Source organism: Oryctolagus cuniculus, chromosome X, assembly GCF_964237555.1.
Source record: "Oryctolagus cuniculus chromosome X, mOryCun1.1, whole genome shotgun sequence".
NCBI classification, from domain to species: Eukaryota; Metazoa; Chordata; class Mammalia; order Lagomorpha; family Leporidae; genus Oryctolagus; species Oryctolagus cuniculus.
The window spans coordinates 45,859,939-45,878,067 of NC_091453.1; the positions used below are offsets into that span (position 1 = coordinate 45,859,939).

Consider the following 18,129-nt stretch of genomic DNA (forward strand, 5'->3'; position numbering starts at 1 on the left):
CTATCTTCCCAGGCACATCAGCAAGGAGCTGGAACAGCTGAGACTCTACCCGGAACCCACATGGGATGTCGGCATTGCAGATGGCGGCTCAACCTGTTACGCCATGACACTGGTCCCCCAGTGCACATTCTTAAGCATATATGTTGAAGATCAGTAGGTGTAAGTCCATGAGTTTACTTCTAGGGTCTCTATTACGTTCCACTGTTCTATGGATCTGCTTTTATGCTGATATCATGCTGTTTTAATTACTGTAGCTTTGCCATATATTTAAAGTCATATTCTCTTATAGGCATTTGTTTAATAACTACTTATGACAGAAGGTAAATTCTAATAAAGTGGGCATTTTATCTTTCCCACTTCTGTATCATGATTGCCTGGCAGCGGTCCTGGCACTTAGAATGATATTCGATAGATAATTTGTTCAGTGAATAAATCTAGCTCAGACTCATTGTAGAAATGGCAATATGAAGGCCCATAAAGGGAAGAGTGTTTACTCAAGGTCATACAGAGGATCAGTGGCAAAGAACCTCATGGTCCAAGACTCCCATATTTCTAGGCTTTCCTAATCTCCATGAACTGAGAAAACAATCCTTAACTTCATCTCCCTGTTCACTCACCCCCACCTCCTTTCAAAAAGAGGCCCCAAGGATAATTGCAAAGCTAAGACCACTTCCTGTGCAAGAGGCTGATGTCCACACATTGCACCTCAACTCTGGTGATTACTCTGCATAGGATTGCACTGGGGCAATTAATTGTAGTTCATGTCTCCTGAACTCTTGATGCAGTGCTTTTCTTCATAATAATGCACTTTCAGTATTGTACTCATCCCAGGTTTGCACTGGTCTAGCAATCTAGCTCCTGCTCTAGACTGCGAATTATTTGAAGACTTGCTCTGTTCAACAAGATTGCTAGTAGCCAAATAGGGTAACTAAACACTGAAAATAAGATTAATACAATTTGAGATGTACTATAAGTATAAGATACACCCTATTTCAAAGAATGTAAAATATGTCATTAATAAATATAATGTTCACAGTTTAAAGCAACATTTTGGATTCGTTGGGCTGCATAAAATAAATCATTAAAATTAATTTCACCTATATTATTCTTAACTCTTTACTGTGGTTATTAGAATATTTGTATCTCAGGGCCAGCAGCATTGTGGTGTAGTAGGTAAAGCCACTGCCTGCAATGCCAGCATCCCATAGGGGTGCCTGTTCATGTCCTGGCTGCTCTACTTCTTATCTAGCTCCCTGCTAATGGCCAGGGAAAATAGTAGAAGATGGCTCCAGTGTTTGGGCCCCTGCACTCACATGGAAGCCATGGATGATGCTCCTGGCTACTGGCTTTACCTGGCTCAGCCCTGGCTGTTGTGGCCATCTAGGGAGTGAACCAGAAAATGGGAGATATATCTCTCTTCCTCCCATCCACCCTCCCTGTTTCTCTGTAGCTCTAACTTGCAAATAAATAAATAAATAAATAAATATCTTTTAGAAAAGAATACTTGTGACTTACATTATCTTTTTATTAAATTGCTCCAGATTTTTGTTATATATTTATTTTTCCATTTTATGCCAAGAATAGAACTTTGTAGTCTGTAGGTATGCAATACAAACTTGTTGAATAAAGTTGAGCTGTAATTGGTAAATTCATAGCTGCCATCTATCTTGCCATCTTGCCAGTATCATTAGGTTTATAGGGAACCTCACAGTGAAACCCCTGTTTCCAAGCCCAGATTACAAGGCCTTTTCAACCTTGCCTTGAGGGTGCTCTAAATATTGCAACAGCTATTGAGTTTCCTCTTGGAGGAAGCCCCAGTGCAATCCTATGCAGAGTAATCACCAGAGTTGAGGTGCAATGTGTGGACATCAGCCTCTTGCACAGGAAGTGGTCTTAGCTTTGCAATTATCCTTGGGGCCTCTTTTTGAAAGGAGGTGGGGGTGAGTGAACAGGGAGATATTTTCTCAGTTCATGGAGATTAGGAAAGTCTAGAAATATGGGAGCCTTGGACCATGAGGTCTCCATACTTTGTTTATACATTGACTCATTCGTTTATTCAACTCAGAGTTCTGCAGTAGCTATTTTACTTCTGGCCCTGGGAAGCCAGTAAGGGATTGGTACAGTCCCTTCTCTGAGCAGTTCTTGGTTTCCTGGGGGAGACAGACATAAAAGTGTAACGTGGATAGTTTTTTTGAGACTGGAGGAAATTCAGATAGGGAGCAACTAAATTAGTTAGAGAAAGCTTTCTAAAACACTGAACATCATTTCTTTTCTACCTTTAAGATCTAGCTAAAATCTTCCTTTCCTCCTCTTCTATGGACCTTTCTTTTTTTAAAAAAAGATTTATTTTATTTATTTGAAAGTCAGAGTTACACAGAGAGAGGAGAGGCAGAGAGAGAGAGAAGTCCTCCATCCCCAATTGGCCGCAACAGCTGGAGCTGCCAGATCCGAAGCCAGGAGCCAGGAGCTTCTTCCGGGTCTCCCACATGGGTGCAGGGGCCCAAGGACTTGGGTCATCTTCCACTGCTTTCCCATGCCACAGCAGAGAGCTGGATCAGAAGTGGAGCAGCCAGGTCTCGAACCAGTGCCCATATGGGTTGCCAGCGCTTTAGGGCAGGGCATCAACCCGCTGTGCCACAGTGCCAGCCCCTTCTATGGACCTTTCTAATTATCATTACCTTCTCATCACCTGCCCTGAAAGTAACTTCTTTCTTACCTACTCCTCTGATGGCACATTGTATTTTTATCAAATCACTTGTCACATTCTGTAGGGTAGCATAGTTCTTTGAGTGCATGTCTGTCTGCCTCTGTATTTTAGTTTGAGAATTCCTCATTCTGATGTAGTGACCGAAGCATGATCATTCAAGGTCACGTACTTAATGAGTTACAGAGCTATATCAAGAGCTATATCCTAGAACCTAAGACAAAAGAACTCTCCAGTGTTCTTTACACTCTAATATTGAGTGAATAAGTGATTGAATCTATAGGGTGGGACGCCAGCACTTCCTGCCTGCTCCCCCTCTCAGCTTTCTTCTTTGTCCTCTCCACCCACAAGCACAATCAAGGAAGAGAGCACCCAAAACGGGAGGCCTCTGTGACTTTGGTTGCTCTGAGCAACAGCTTGGACAACAGATCTAAAAGAAGTGGCTTCATTGTGCTGTTATTGCTAACTTGGCCCTTCCCAACATGCTTTGTGTCTGTGAAATAAAGAGGAACTCCAAGAAGCTGAATGCCCTTTGCTCTCATTCAGGCCCTCACCATAGGTGACATGATTTGCACACCTTCTGACTCCTAATGCTCTCTTTTATGGAACTACTATGGGGTTCAACATGAACCCTTTTAATTATTCCTTTAAATGAAAACATTATATCGAGATAACTTTTGTTTAAAAGCCCGTAGAGTACCCTAACTGGCAGGGAAAAAAAAAAGAAGGAATGGGTAGCTGATCTTACTCAATCTCTACGGTATGAGTAGGGAGGAGGGGGCCCTTCCTAGCAAAGTGCCCACAAGACCATCTTGCTTCCGCTACCAGCTGTAGTCAGAAACCAAAAAGAAACAGGAACTGAATCTTTCTAGAAGCCAGATCTGGGGAAACTGGTCTCAAGGCCTAAGCCAATAAATTATTCTGGTAGAAGTAAGTTTTCTGCAGAGTAGAGAGTGCAAGTGAATCCCAGGCTGTCCCTAGAGCCTCAAACTCTACAGCTACAGAGAAGCTCACAGTAAGAAAAAACGGGGATGGAGGGAGTCATAAGGGAACAAGGGGATCTTTGAGTTGGAAATGTCAATAAGACCATCTGATACAACCTTTGTTGGTATGGAATACCAAAACTCATGGAAGGAACAGAGCTGGGACTGGAACTTAGGGCTTCTGAATCACAGGATGTGGTCTTTTCTCTTGATCCTGAATTTGTAAGACTGCACATACCTTGGCTGGATTTTTACCAGAGTTTGAATATAGTCCAGGGTACTATCTCTGCTAGTGTAGGTTCATGACTGGGTCTTGGACACTGCCATAATTGAAAGGTATCACAAGAATTTCCCCTCCCATTCTCCATAACATGAAAATTCACGGTGGAGGGCAAAGCGTGATGGGAATTTATCATCTTCTTGACAGGGAATTGGGACTGCCAAGGAGTTGTAAACACAAGGCACAAGGAAACTTCTTAGTTTCCTCTTGCACATTTTGTGTCCTTTAGTTAGCCTAAAGGTCACAGTTGAACTTAGTGGTCTGGCACTATCTTTTCTTTCCAAAGAGCAATTACTTCCATCTTCATTCTTTGTAGACATTTTGGAAGACTGGAAACTAACCCAATATTTGAAGTCAAACCTGATTGTGAATTTTGCCTTCTCTATCATTTTTTAGTTTAATTTCCTTAGGCAAGTCACAGTCTTTTTTTTTTTTTTATTAAAAGACTTATTTATTTGAAATGCAGAGTTATGGAGAGAGAGGGAGAGACAAAGAGATCTTCCATCTGTTGGTTTACTCCCTGGATGTTCGCAATAGCCAGGACTGTACCAGGCTGAAGTCAGGAGGCTGGAACCCTGTCCAGGTCTCCCATGTGGGTCAAAAGAGTCCAAGTACTTGGACCATCTTCTGTTGCTTTCCCAGGTACACCAGTAGGGAGCTGGATCAGAAGTGGAGCAACTGGGACTCGAATCAGCACCTATATGGGATGCCAGCATCACAGGTGGCAGCTTAACCTGCTGTGCCACAATGCTGGCCCCATCACTTTATTTCTATTTGCCTCAGTTTCCTCACATACAAATAAGGTTAATGATGATATCATCTCAGAGGGTTGTTGAATAGATGAGATAATACATATAAACCATATGATAAGTACTTTAATAAGTGTGAATTTCCTTTATTATTTCCTTCTGTAAGCACCACTAACACCAGAATGTGACCTATGGACATAACTGTACCAGCTGAGCCAGGTTCACAGGCATGTGACCCATAAATTTAACAGGGCCTCATGCTTAGAGGGACCTCACACACACAATTTAGTGTTCTACTGTCATGATCTTGAAGCTCTTAATTTATTTACAAGGGGAGCATATTTTCATTTTGCTCTGGGACCTGCAAGTTATGTAGCTGGTTCTGTGTGCCAGAAGAGAAGTTGCAGGTAAAATGGGTAATCTAGGACCATAAGGCATTCTACTAGAGAGAACATATGATTTGCCATTGGTCAAAATGGATTCAAATTAACTTTCTTTGTGATTAACTTTTTTTGTGATATTGAACATTTCCTTTTATTCCTCAGAGACTCGGTTCCTCAGTTTTGATTATGGAGATGTTCATTAGATAATGTCTCAGTTTTGACATTCCAAAGTTACCTCATTTACTCTGGAAAAACTTCCCTGCCCTTCAGACACAGTCTAGGGCAGCTAGGAGTTTCTTGGTCTTGCCTTCTGCAGCATGGAGAGTCACTGACTGTTGGAGGTTGGCCACGAAAGGGCAGGGGCAAGGCATAGGGGACTATTGCTGCAGTAGAAGACCCTTTCACAACAGGACTGTTTTGTCATTTTGCACCCAGATTTCCGTTGGCTAACCTCAGCCTTATCTTCCTCATTTCTGTTTCCTCTTGAAGACACCAAGAGCCCTTCAAAACACACAGTCTTCCTGCTCATGGCATAAAGCCCAGCTCCTCCTGGCCTTTACAGTTTGGCTCAGCACCAGAGAACCTCTGTCCCCTCCAAGACCAAGGCACCGCTTCAATGTCAGGTATAGTATTCATTTTCCCTCTTTTCTTGGATTCCCAAGCTGAGAAAGTGTCCAGGGCCACCAAGGGTAACTTGGATTTGCCCATTTCACTCCCTTCAGTCTCTGCTTAGGGATTTGGGGCCAAGGGTGGAACACAAGACGATTCCCATTTACTTTCCATCTTGGAATTTCTAGTGGTGGGGAGTGGGGGGGTGATATTTCCTAGCCATGCAGGATATTTAGGAAACAGCCATGTGGAAATGAAATGTGAATCTTTGGGAAAATCCTTTCTCTAAACGACAGCTTATTTTTTGGCTTCTTTCGAAAAGGGTATAGAAAGAATAGGTGGATGTTGTCACTGTTGAGAAAGGGTATGACAGTAATGCTTGAAAATGCCTGAACATCTAGAAGGAGGGCTGAGGGTGATTCATGTAACACTCTCAGAGACATATGACTCCAAGGTGAAAGCTTCTTTCTGTAGTCTGATATTTGCCTTCTAGTTCTTCAGAACTGAGAGGACATTGAGCGACTAGGTATATATGGGAGAAACTGAAGTCGAGAGAGAGAAAAAATGGACTTGCCCAAGACCACATAGATAATATGTGACAGGATGGGGGTCTGGACTCCCAGTCCAGTGATCTTTCTGTCCCACTCTAGGAAGAATGGAACATCAAGCAATAGAACCCATGCTGTAACTGACCCATTTGGGTTTCCTTGTACTGAGGATGTCTGGATTTATAAAGGCATGATCCTAAAGACTTCTCATCTTCTACTCCCCTGTCAGACACTTGGTTCACTTAGAGTGTTCAGAGATCTCCTTCTCCAGATTTACCCCCTCCAATTACCTCCATCAAAACTGGTACACTGCTTACCTCAATAATAGTGGTTTTGTGGAACTTTCTAATAGTGGATTTTGTATTTCATACAGGGACAAATGATATTTCAGCTAGTATAACAGATCAAGAGAAGAATTTTCAAAGTCCCTCAATATCACTCCAAGTAGGTATCTGTCTCTTCTTTCTGTGGGTCTTGCAAGCCTTTCTTAACTGAACCTGATTTTCTTATATACACTGTATTGAAGAGGCATGAACTAGAACAGCAGCAGTGGAAGTGTAAAGGAAACAGTCTAGCTTTAGCCACTGACCCTCCCAGGAACACTGGAGAAGCATCATCTACAAGGCTTTTCAACTTACAGTGTACTAGGACTCTTTAGCCCTTTTCATATCTCTCAGGCAGGCTTCCTAGGGTGGATGAAATCAGAAAGAGCAATAGAAGGTTGCAAACACCTTCAGTGTATCCAAGTGTTTTTTACTGCAGCTGGTCACTAATGGGAGTAATGATAGAAAAAAAGGCATCAGTTAATTTCTTTCTCCTCTGCAGCCTTAACTCAAACTCTGTTACTCAGCTTCCTTGACTGGCTTCTACCCATGGCTCCAGGGGATGAGATGAAGTCCTCTGAGCCCTTATATGGTAGGTTCTGGGGAGTTTACCAAACATTTTCCAATAACTGTTCCAGGTAAGTCTTCTTGTCTCCATTTCTGTGAAAGAGAACTGAAATTCAAGGAAAGACTTGCCCAAGCTATAATTGTTTAGTTAGCATCCAAGACAGCATCAGAACCCAAGTTTGTATGATTCTTTCTTCTATACCATATACGGTATGCATGACTGCTGCTTTGGCTAAGAGCCACATTTTTGGGTGGCTTAGGCTGCATTGAAAAGAGAGATAGAGAAGTGAGGGCATGGAAAAGACAGGTTAGAGCATTAGCTTTGAGGTCACTCCCAGAGCTTAAATGGGAGAGGCATGTGCCCACCCTTCTTCCCCTTACATTCAACTAAAAGAGTGTTGAGTTTTGTTGTTGTTATTAAGAAGGGTGAATCCTGCTTTTCCTGGGCTACAACAGGGTCTTCTGTCTTCTTGGGGGCAGTTTTCCATTCTTGGCAACCTTGTGATGTTTGCCACTTTTCACACCAATATTTAATGAAGACCAACTAGTTTCTCATAGCTCAACTACTACAGCTGAGAAGGACAAGAATTTGACACTAACACGTGGGATTTTTTTTTAGCAACAGGATCTGGGTGTTCCCAAGGAAATTCTCACAGACATTCCAGGTTTGGCCCTGCTTCTGGTAGCTTCTGTATTAGTCTGGTGGATGTGCATTAAGGGATACCAATGTGACACTGGAAAGATCACAACCTGTTATCTTCCCTTTTGCTGATGTGTCTCCCTTTTCTCAGAGGGATATTCAAAGTAGGATGGTGAAAGGACCAATGAGGAGAGCTGGAGGGCACAATGAGGTGGTACAGCTCATAACTCCAAACTCCAAACCCCTTTTAACAAAGTCTCTCCTACAATATGAGCCTTTGTTTCCTCATTTATAACTTGAGCAGGTGGGGCTAGATGTTACTTAAAGGCCATTTCATCACTGCCATTCTTGAGCCTTATGGGACAAGGGGATCATACTAGTAGACTCAGCTAAAGCCACAAGAAATGGCAGTCACATCTGTCTTGACCCTGTTACAATAATTACCAATAATTCTCCCTTTCACTCTAATAGTGAAATTACCACTTTTTGAGGATTTGTTACGTATCAAATACCGAACTAAGGACTTTCTATGGATTATTTCATGTCATCTTTATAATAATCTTATGGTACTATAAATTACACATGTTTTGTGGATATGGAGAACTAGTGTTCAGGGAAGTAAAATGATTTTTTCATGGTTGCCCAGCTAACTGACAACAGATCTAGAATTCAAGCCCACATTCAACCTCAAAACTTAATTGTATAACCTCAGCACTATGAGAGCACACTTTGAGAGAGTTGGGAAGAAGGGGGAGCAAGGACATTGATCCTGGGACCTGGTCATTTACTCAAGTCACGAAGGTAAGATGAAAAATTATACTGTCTCTACTGCATAGGGGAGACTATGGAAGCTAGGGGTCCCTAGAAATGTCAGAGCTACAGGTCTCTGGTTTGACGATCCCCAAGCTGAACACTTGGGAACTCACTGGAGTATCAGGCAGGCCTTCTGTACTTACCTGGTTAGAAGCCTTACATTTATTTGCTCACTTCTCTGGTCTGATGCCTCAGTTGGCCCCCCCAGTCTTTGTTGTGTGACTTGACCACTTCTTTTCTCTGCAGGGCCACATCTTCCAGGAAGATCTCCTCTCCTCATGGAAGGCTCTGGCCTGGCCTCTTGCAGTGCCTCGCTCCGTGTATTTGACAAGCTGAGTTGGACACTCCATGTGGTAGAGTGTCAGTTTGTCAAATACCCCAAGTGCGGCACATGCTTAGCAGCTCCAGGCCAGGGAAGATGGAGTACCATAAACAGACTGCCTACAAGGATCCAAGAATACTCATCAAACACCAAGCTCTCACACGTTATTTTCTGTGACCTTATGGGAACTGAGACATTGTATCTGAGGGCACCAGAGGAAAAGTGAGGCTAGCTCTGGCAGCTACATCTTTGAGTTGTGTATACAAGCATCTCAAGAGTGTTGAAGGGGACACAATAGTTATAAGGGACCCGGAGATAGATGTCATCTTTCTTTATAATTATTTACTTTCTTTACATTCCCTGTTCAAAGTTGCCCAGCCAAGACACCATAATCCTCACACAAAAGCATCATAGCTTAGTAACCCACTTTCCTGAACACTTAACGTTGGCTACTAGATACACCTTGAGCTTTCCTACTTCTTCTTTTCCCTCATGCCTTTTTTCCTTATAAGAATACCTTTTATATTTCTTTCTTTCTTTCTTTTTTTTTTTTTTTGACAAACAGAGTTAGACAGAGAGAGAGAGAGGGAGAAAGGTCTTTCTTCTACTGGTTCACCCCCCAAATGGCAGCTACGGCCTGCGCGCTGCACCTATCCGAAGCCTGGAGCCAGGTGCTTCCTCCTGGTCACCCATGCGTGTGCAGGGCCCAAGGACTTGGGCCATCCTCCACTGCCCTCCCGGGCCACAGCAGAGAGCTGGACTGGAAGAGGAGCAACTGGGACAGAATCCAGCTCCCCAAGCGGGACTAGAACCCGGGGTGCCGGCGCCGCAGGAGGAGGATTAGCCTAGTGAGTTGCGGCGCCGGCCATCTTCTCTATTTCTTTTTGCCTATCCATTTCTTTCCCATATTTCCCTGCACAGCCAAAGTCCCGATTCTCCTGGGACTTTTTTTGAAAGTCAACCTACACTTTTTCTTTGTTCATTTGCAAAGCGATCCTTGCCTGAGATCTGGTATGTTCTCCATTACCTCCTGCTGTCCAGTAACACCTCTTGAATCATTAGTGAAGTTTTCTAGGGGATATTCTTGAAATTCATTCTAGATTGTGAGCTTTTAAAAGACAAGATTATGTTTCCTTGGTTGTGGTTTCATTCCATAGCCCATTAGTGTAGTTACAAAAAATACTCAATAAATGTTTACTGATTGGTTGATTTTCCATTAGTCCATTAGGTCAAATACCACCCAGAATTTCTTTTTTTAAGGGAAAGAGTTTATTGGGGGAAACTCGGCAGACCAGAGGGAAGAAGCGAAGAAGGAAAAGAGGGAGAAGGAGAGCATAAGAGAGAGAGAGACAGAGACAGAGTTCAGGAGACAGAGAAAAAGTGAGAGAGGTGTAGAGGAAGAAAGAGAGAGAGAGAGAGAGAGAGAGAGAGATCAGGAGACGGGTAGAGAGAGCCATGTTTTCAGGAGCAGGTCCTTTTAAAACTTTGCTGGGGATGGCCGGGGCCGCGGCTCAACAGGCTAATCCTCTGCCTAGCGGCGCTGGCACACCAGGTTCTAGTCCCGGTCGGGGCGCTGGATTCTGTCCCAGTTGCCCCTCTTCCAGGCCAGCTCTCTGTTATGGCCCGGGAGTGCAGTGGAGGATGGCCCAAGTGCTTGGGCCCTGCACCCCATGGGAGACCGGGAGAAGCACCTGGCTCCTGCCTTTGGATCAGCGTGGTGCGCCAGCCACAGCACGCCAGCTGCAGCTGCCATTGGAGGGTGAACCAATGGCAGAAGGAAGATCTTTCTCTCTGTCTCTCTCTCTCTCACCGTCCACTCTGCCTGTCCAAAAAAAAAAAAAAACAAAAACAAAAAAAAAAAACAAAACAAAAAACAAAATCAAAAACAAAACAAAACAAAACAAAAAAAACAAAAAACCCAACAACTTTGCTTGGGGGGCAGGCAGGGAAAGGGAAGTCGGAGCACTGAATCCCATTAGGGTGGGGGTGGAGCTTGACACCAGTGGTTGGGCCATGTGGCCACCTGGCTTCCAGCAATGGCAGTGGGGGCTAGAGCCTAGGATGATGACAGGGTGTAGATAGCACCATAGATAAGACTGTGCCGTATTAGTAACATCCCCCCCCCCTTTTGTTTTTTATAAAGCAGGAGTTGTATGGGATTACATTAGTCCCAAAAGTCCAGGAGGATGATGATTTGTCTTTTTTTTTTTTTTTTTGACAGGTGACAGGCAGAGTGGACAGTGTGAGAGAGAGACAGAGAAAGGTCTTCCTTTACCGTTGGTTCACCCTCCAATGGCCGCTGAGGCCGGCACACTACGGCAGGCGCGCTGCACTGATCCGAAGCCAGGTGCCAGGTGCTTCTCCTGGTCTCCCATGCAGGTGCACTCCCGGGCCACAGCAGAGAGCTTGCCTGGAAGAGGGGCGACCAGGACAGAATCTGGCGCCCCGACCGGGACTAGAACCGCAGGGTGCTGGCGCCGCAGGCAGAGGATTAGGCTATTGAGCCGCAGCGCCGGCCATGATCTGTCTTTAGAGCTACTTCCTGCTGACATGGGGTGATGAGGTACTCTTCTCTGGCATGGGGAGATGTATCAAGCTACTGTCTCATGCCACCCAGAATTTTGTGGAGAAAAAAAAAAAAAAGCCAAACCATGAACATGACAATATTCCAGGGTGTGTGAGGTAGTAGGCAACATGGTGGGTTTCTGCTTCCTTAGAAATAAGGCAAGGATTGGAGAATGGGGACAAAAATGGTTCAGAGGGCAAGTAAGTTTTAGAATTATTTGGATCCACAAAGTTACAAGGGTACTTTTTTGCAGAATTAAAAAAATATTTTAATATTCTAATATTGCATTAGGAATCTCCAAGAGTGAACTATCAAATGAGTTATTTTTCATTCCTATGTGATCATGAAATATTTTTCCCATGATTCCAATGTTCCATGGAAATATTTAGAAGATGTCCCTTGAGAGCCTTAACACCTTCCTTCTAGAGATCCTTTTCTCTTTTTACTCCTCTACTTTTGCCTGATCAGCCACTCTCCTAAGGCAGGTTCTGTATTACCACCCAATTTATTCTTTCCTGCAGTTTGCAGCCTCATCTATACATATGTATGCCTTATTGCATTGTTCTGTATGGAATAATTTCACAGTTTGGGGGCAGAGATTGTCTGTTTGTCTCCAGAAGTTTTCTGCAGCAATAAATATATTCTTCTAGGGGTTTGCAGGCCTGACCTTTGGTGTATGTTCCACCACTGACTTGATATGTGTGACTTAAGTCAAGTCACTGTTCCTCTCTGGGCTTCATTTCCTCATTTGTAGTGTGGGATTGTTATAATTACTTATCTCTAAGCTTTTTAAGATGAAAGACTCTGAGATATCCCTGGAGATCCTCGACTCCTGCTGAGTATGGGCTATTGAATGTGCAGTTCCTTATACCAACAGAAATGCATCCATGATTCTTTCTCAGACCCAGGGATTCTTTTCTCTAAAGATAGTAGGAAAAAAAAAGATAGTAGGAAAAGATAATGGGCATTTTCTTTTTTTTATTTTTTATTTTATTTTTTTATTTTTTATTTTTTGACAGGCAGAGTGGACAGTGAGAGAGAGAGACAGAGAGAAAGGTCTTCCTTTGCCGTTGGTTCACCCTCCAATGGCCGCCGCGGCCGGCGTGCTGCGGCCGGCGCACCGCGCTGATCCGATGGCAGGAGCCAGGAGCCAGGTGCTTTTCCTGGTCTCCCATGGGGTGCAGGGCCCAAGCACCTGGGCCATCCTCCACTGCACTCCCTGGCCACAGCAGAGAGCTGGCCTGGAAGAGGGGCAACCGGGACAGAATCCGGCGCCCCAACTGGGACTAGAACCCGGTGTGCCGGCGCCGCTAGGCGGAGGATTAGCCTAGTGAGCCGCGGCGCCGGCCGATAATGGGCATTTTCAAAGGCTTGTATTGTGAACACAGAGCTGTTTCACGAAAGAAGCTGAGGTTTCTGTTGGGTGGGGGCTCTGTTGCAGAGGTTTGTAAGAACAATGGGGGAAGAAGAAGTTGCTCCTTTCACCAACTATCTAGTGTGTGGGATGAGAAAACCACCAACGTTTTGACCATGGTCTTTGCAGAATGGGTGGTGGTAAAATATGTCTCGTCCTTGTTCACTTTTGTGTACTACTTTTACTTCTGTAACCATCTCCAAAGGGGAGCAGTTCCTAGTGGAATCTATGCTGGCACTGAAGTTTATGGGAACCAGAAATGCAAAATGGAGGCTTACAAGAAGAGTGAGGAAGTTGATTTGGTCATGAATAACATGGGGGGAAGGAAGCAGTGTAAATCTCATCCAGAATAGATCCTTACAGGGGAGCATGATTTAAAGGCACATGAATGTGTGCACACACACACATACCATTTCTGTTTGAGTAGGAAGATGTGTTCTTACCCCTAACCTCTAGAAGGGGCTAGGAGTTAGAGAAGATAATCTAGGAAGAACGCAACTTCAAACCAAAAAGAATTTCTGATTCAAAGAGGTAGAAATCCTTGATGGTGGTGCATATACTTTGTAAAGAAGTGGAGCCCTTCATTTCTTCATGCTTAGTGCCTGGAGACAGAAGAAATACTCCTTCTTCTTAAGGTTTTCAGTTAATTTGTGAAGAGTCATCCAAGTGGAGCTGGCAAGATGACAGAGACGTAAATGGTAGCCAATGGTCAGCTGTGCTCCGGCTGGGCCAACCTGTGAAGTGAGACAGGAGTGGCATAGGCAGGAAGGGACCTTTTCCAAAAAGCAAAGGTGCTATTCATACTCCCAGGGGCCCCAACTATTTTAGTTATTTTCACTTTAATCACTTTTGATATATTTCTACCATACCTTGAGAGAAGACCAACAAAACTGAGGTTGTTGTCATTAGATATTTATTGAGAACCAAAAGAATATCAGAGAACTAGACTCACAGTGCAGGGGCAAAAGTGAACCCTGGCCTGTGATATGATGATTTCAATTAAAAGCTGTCTGGTCCTGGAGACAGGGAAGTGATCATGAACATAACTAATCCCCTGAACTGGCCGAGCTGAGCTTCCCTCTATAGGTGGTAAGAGGCCAAAGTTGAGTGATGACTAGAGGTATAATGATGAAGTCTTAGTGCTATGAGCATTTCCCTCTGGTTTTAGAAAGGGGTAATGGAATTCCCAGGCACGGATACTAGAAGGGCTCAGGGTCAAACCCAGAAGCTGGCTTGCTTAGAGTGCATATGGTAAACTCTTAGGCAAAGCCAGCTGCTGCCAGGGGTCTTAATATTTGCAGGGAAGACACTTTAGACTATGAAGAGTGGTAGCAGGGAAGAGGGTCACACAGAAGACAGGGACTGAATAAGTAATTGTGTTAGCAGACTCTGGCCTTATGGGGGCATTCTTAGCAAACACTCTTGCCCTCAGTGGCAAGAACCTCATAATCCGGGTGTACTGTGTTCATCAGGCAGGCGTAGTCACCGTTGATCTGGGTGATGATCTGGTACTCCTGGCCCAGGCAGGGCTCATCGGAGTAGTCGTTGCCCAGAACTCGGGAAGCTGACTCATCGCTGGAGCAGCCACTTGTGAGGAAGGCCACCTTCATGGTTTCTCCAGAGTTGCTGGATTCCCTGGTATGCACCCTATGGTCCAAGAGCCCACAGCACCCATGAGAAGAGGCTTGAGATCAGGGCCCTTATTTTCCACCCCTTAGCCTCAATTCTTGCCAAAGTGACCCTTAGGCTTTTGCCAGCCAGCTTTTGCCAGCCTGCTCCTTCTGGGAGCAGAAGGCTGTTGTATCTAAATTATCTTGAATGTTTGTTGAGCCAGGACAGAAGCTGAGGGGGTATCTCAAAAAGGGAAGAAAACTGTGTCCTGACTGAAGACTCCTGGCCTTACTATTTGATCTGTGCCACACCCCCTTTCCTTTATGATTTCTGCCAGTGACCAATAAAATTGAGGGCAGGGAAGGGGTCAGAGGATGGAAGAGGAGAGGCTATCTTACCTGGCCACTTCATAGACATGCTCTAGAAAAGAAGGAGGAATTGGGTCAGAAGTTTCCATGGGAAGTGGACACAAGGGCTAAGCATAGACCCTGAGTACCAGTCAATAGGAGAGGGAGGGGGACAGAGAGGAGTTTCAATACATTTCAGCTTTCCAACAACTGAGAGTTATTGGAAAGATGAGTTGGAACACAAGAATTCAGATTAATCGGGGAAGAGTAAGGAGGCACACTTGGTCACTATTCTATTTAGTATAGTATCTGTGACTCAGAATATTGGGCTAGAGGGATTACTTGTGGGTGGGATTTGGGCCCTGGAATTGGACCCATTCTGCACCTAGAAATCTCATCAAATGTCTCCAGAGAGTCCTTGTGGGAAATTTGGCAACCAGGCCACATTCCAAAAAGGGGCTGTATTAAGTCTGATGCCAAGAACCCTGGTCCAAGCCCATCCTGAGTGTACTCATCCCTAACCCACACCCAGGAAAGGTTCAAAAATAGGTTACCATTGCCTCCTAGTGTCTGTGGAAGAGAAATACCTTATATTCCATATAAGTTCAAAGCTTCATTCAGCTTGGTACAAAAATGGATGTCTTGTGGTACTGCCCTTTTCTAGGTGCCTATAATCTTTCAAATATGTAAGTGGGGATACAAGCATCAAAGACCACAACAAAGTAAACAGGGCAAGCCACGAGCCTTCTGCCTTGTGGCAGAGCTTTACGTTCTCTTGTTTTACCTACCCCACTGGCCTGGGAGCTCCTATACAATTGAGGTCATGTCTTTTTCATCTTTATATGCTCAGTGCTTGGTACACAGTAAGTGCTCAGTAAGAACATGTTAAATTGAATTTATGTCAGAAACTGTCTCCTCCGTAGTGTGAAAAAAACCAGGAATTCTGGGAATGCAATCCAGGAAGGGAAAAGACATAAAGACATGATGCATAAGGCTTATTTGATGGACTTCAGTGACTAGAAGTACAAATAGGTACGTGGGAGTGGTGGTAGGAGAGAAGATAAACTAGAGCCACATCACAGAAGACCCTGACTAGAATGCTATGCTTTTACCTCTATCCTCTGGGTCATGTAGAGAAATAGAGTGTGTTTTGTGAGGGAAACAATATAATATCATTCTACTTGGCTGGCGCCACGGCTCGATAGGCTAATCCTCCACCTAGTGGCGCCGGCACACCGGTTCTAGTCCCGGTCGGGGGGCTGGATTCTTTCCCAGTTGCCCCTCTTCCAGGCCAGCTCTCTGCTGTGGCCAGGGAGTGCAGTGGAGGATGGCCCAAGTGCTTGGGCCCTGCACCCCATGGGAGACCAGGAGAAGCACCTGGCTCCTGGCTTCAGATCAGCGCGGTGCACCAGCCGCAGCATGCCAGCCGCGGCGGCCATTGGAGGGTGAACTAACGGCAAAAGGAAGACCTTTCTCTCTGTCTCTCTCTCACACTATCCACTCTGCCTGTCAAAAAAAAAAATATAATATCATTCTACTTATGCCCAGCCTCAACAAGACTGTGATGTTTTTTCATGTTCCTAGGGTTTGTGGCCATTTGTGGTATCTCCACTCCATAGTTTATTCTCATGAGTGATAACCATTTTAACTGGCCAAAGCCAGAGTTTAATCCTCGAGAAAAATATACATTCAAGAGTCGTTTCTCTTTAGTTGAAGAGACACATGGTGGAAACTAAGCAATTTAGGAGTAGAAAATACTATTTATAAAGAGACAAATTGATGCTAGGAGCAATGGCTAGTTCAGTGGGCATTGAGGTATAGCAAGGTTTTTCTCAAAAACAAAAATCCCAGTTCTTCTTTTCCTCTTCTGTTGGCTTATAGTTGTTAAATGGCTCTGACAACTGCATCTTCATCATGCCATTTCCCTTCTCAAAATTTTTTCCTACCTTTTGTTGTATTTTCAAGGCTCAATGAAGAAAGTTCAAATTTTTTAGCCTGTTATTCAAGGCCTTCTATAATAATGAACTTTGCATTTCCCAATTACTCATGTATATGGATTTTCTTTATTGATGACTTCACTCTTAGTTGTCTTTTAGGCCTTTACACTTTTGAATGTGTGGTTCCTCCTTCCTAAAATACTACCCCTTTACACATCATTTTCAACCTCAAGGCCTGGTCTAAGTTTCATTTTCTTCTGAAATCCTAACTGATTCACTTTTCTTCTGGATCCCTTTAGCATTGAATCCATAGCCTTTGTTGCTATGTATTATTATTGATAAACTCCATACTTGTATCCATACATGAGTCCAACAAACACACTGTAATCAATTTGACAGCAGTGGCTGTGACTTCTTTTCTTGAGTGCTTATGAAGTGACTCATTATAATTATTCTTGATTAGGTACCAAAAATCTGTGCATTTACTTCCATGATAAGTCTTATGTCATTGTTGGTTTGAATATCTTGTCTCCTTGTATCACTATGCTCACTCCCAAACTAGGTTGGTAGCCTTTTGAAATGTTCAGTGCAATGCCTGATGCAGAGAGTAGGCTCAAAAATACTGCCAAAAAGAATGAGGGCAAAAAGCTACCCAGCCATAGTTATCACTCACCTTGTTGGGATGTCTTTCGGCAGAGCATGATATAAGACATGGTGAAAACCACCATACAGCACAAGGAAATGATGAGAATGATGGCAAAGATGGGCAGGCCCTTTCCTAGAAGGTAAAACAAGACCCAGGTGTTTTGGTTGAAAATGAGGTTGGAAAGAGGAACTCTAATGACCAGTCAGACACGCTTAGGTATCTTTTCCATTTCCCATTTTCTTGGCTAGCACAAACAAATTTCCACATTCATGAGAAATACTTGGGAATGGCTACAGATGTCAAGTCTAAACAAATTCTGGGAGATTCACTTGTTGATGGCTAATTGAACTGGCAATTTAAGCCAATCCTCCATGCTTTCCATGGAGGTAAGACATAAGGTTTTTACCTTTCCTTACAAAGAATAAATTAGTACCCTGACATCCCAGTTTCAGCAAAATGCTATCATATGGAGAACCTGGTCAGTCACTGCTAGACACAAAGATTCTTTCCCTTGTACTCTCTGGCAAAATACCCAGCTTCCTTCCTTTTCAAAGCATATTTCCATTGAGAAACCTTTGGTACAAATCTCCTCATGCCTAAAAGCAGAAAGAACACACTGAATGTAGCCTACATTTATGGATCTTTTATTTACTCGGGGTATGATTGTGGTAGATAGAATAATGGTCT

General features: G+C 43.9%; 1 protein-coding gene, 1 long non-coding RNA gene and 1 other non-coding gene across 6 annotated transcripts in view; 2 read left to right on the forward strand and 1 right to left on the reverse strand.

Moving 5' to 3' along the window:
• The first annotated feature begins 5,535 nt into the window (after positions 1-5,535).
• Positions 5,536-12,153, forward strand: LOC138847486 (uncharacterized). Its single transcript, XR_011385318.1, has 2 exons — positions 5,536-5,722; positions 6,630-12,153. It is a non-coding gene; the product is annotated as an uncharacterized lncRNA (long non-coding RNA).
• MIR223 (microRNA mir-223) lies at positions 8,917-8,981 on the forward strand. Its single transcript, NR_162595.1, is given in 1 exon segment — positions 8,917-8,981. It is a non-coding gene; the product is annotated as a microRNA mir-223 (primary transcript).
• A 301-nt stretch (positions 12,154-12,454) lies between the features above and the next one.
• The window catches only part of VSIG4 (V-set and immunoglobulin domain containing 4), a 28,472-nt gene continuing 22,797 nt past the window's right edge, over positions 12,455-18,129 (reverse strand). Inside the window, exons 6-8 of one of the 4 annotated variants that reach the window (XM_017349982.3) lie at positions 17,470-17,574; positions 14,911-14,932; positions 12,455-13,635 (exon numbers count right to left, since the gene is read on the reverse strand). In XM_017349982.3, the coding sequence (XP_017205471.1) occupies positions 13,611-13,635; positions 14,911-14,932; positions 17,470-17,574 (152 nt within the window). In that variant the 3' untranslated portion in view covers positions 12,455-13,610. Of the gene's footprint in view, positions 13,636-13,797; positions 14,549-14,910; positions 14,933-17,469; positions 17,575-18,129 lie in introns of those variants that run through there. The other 3 variants (XM_002720060.5, XM_008272723.4, XM_008272724.4) reach the window with 3 other exon arrangements.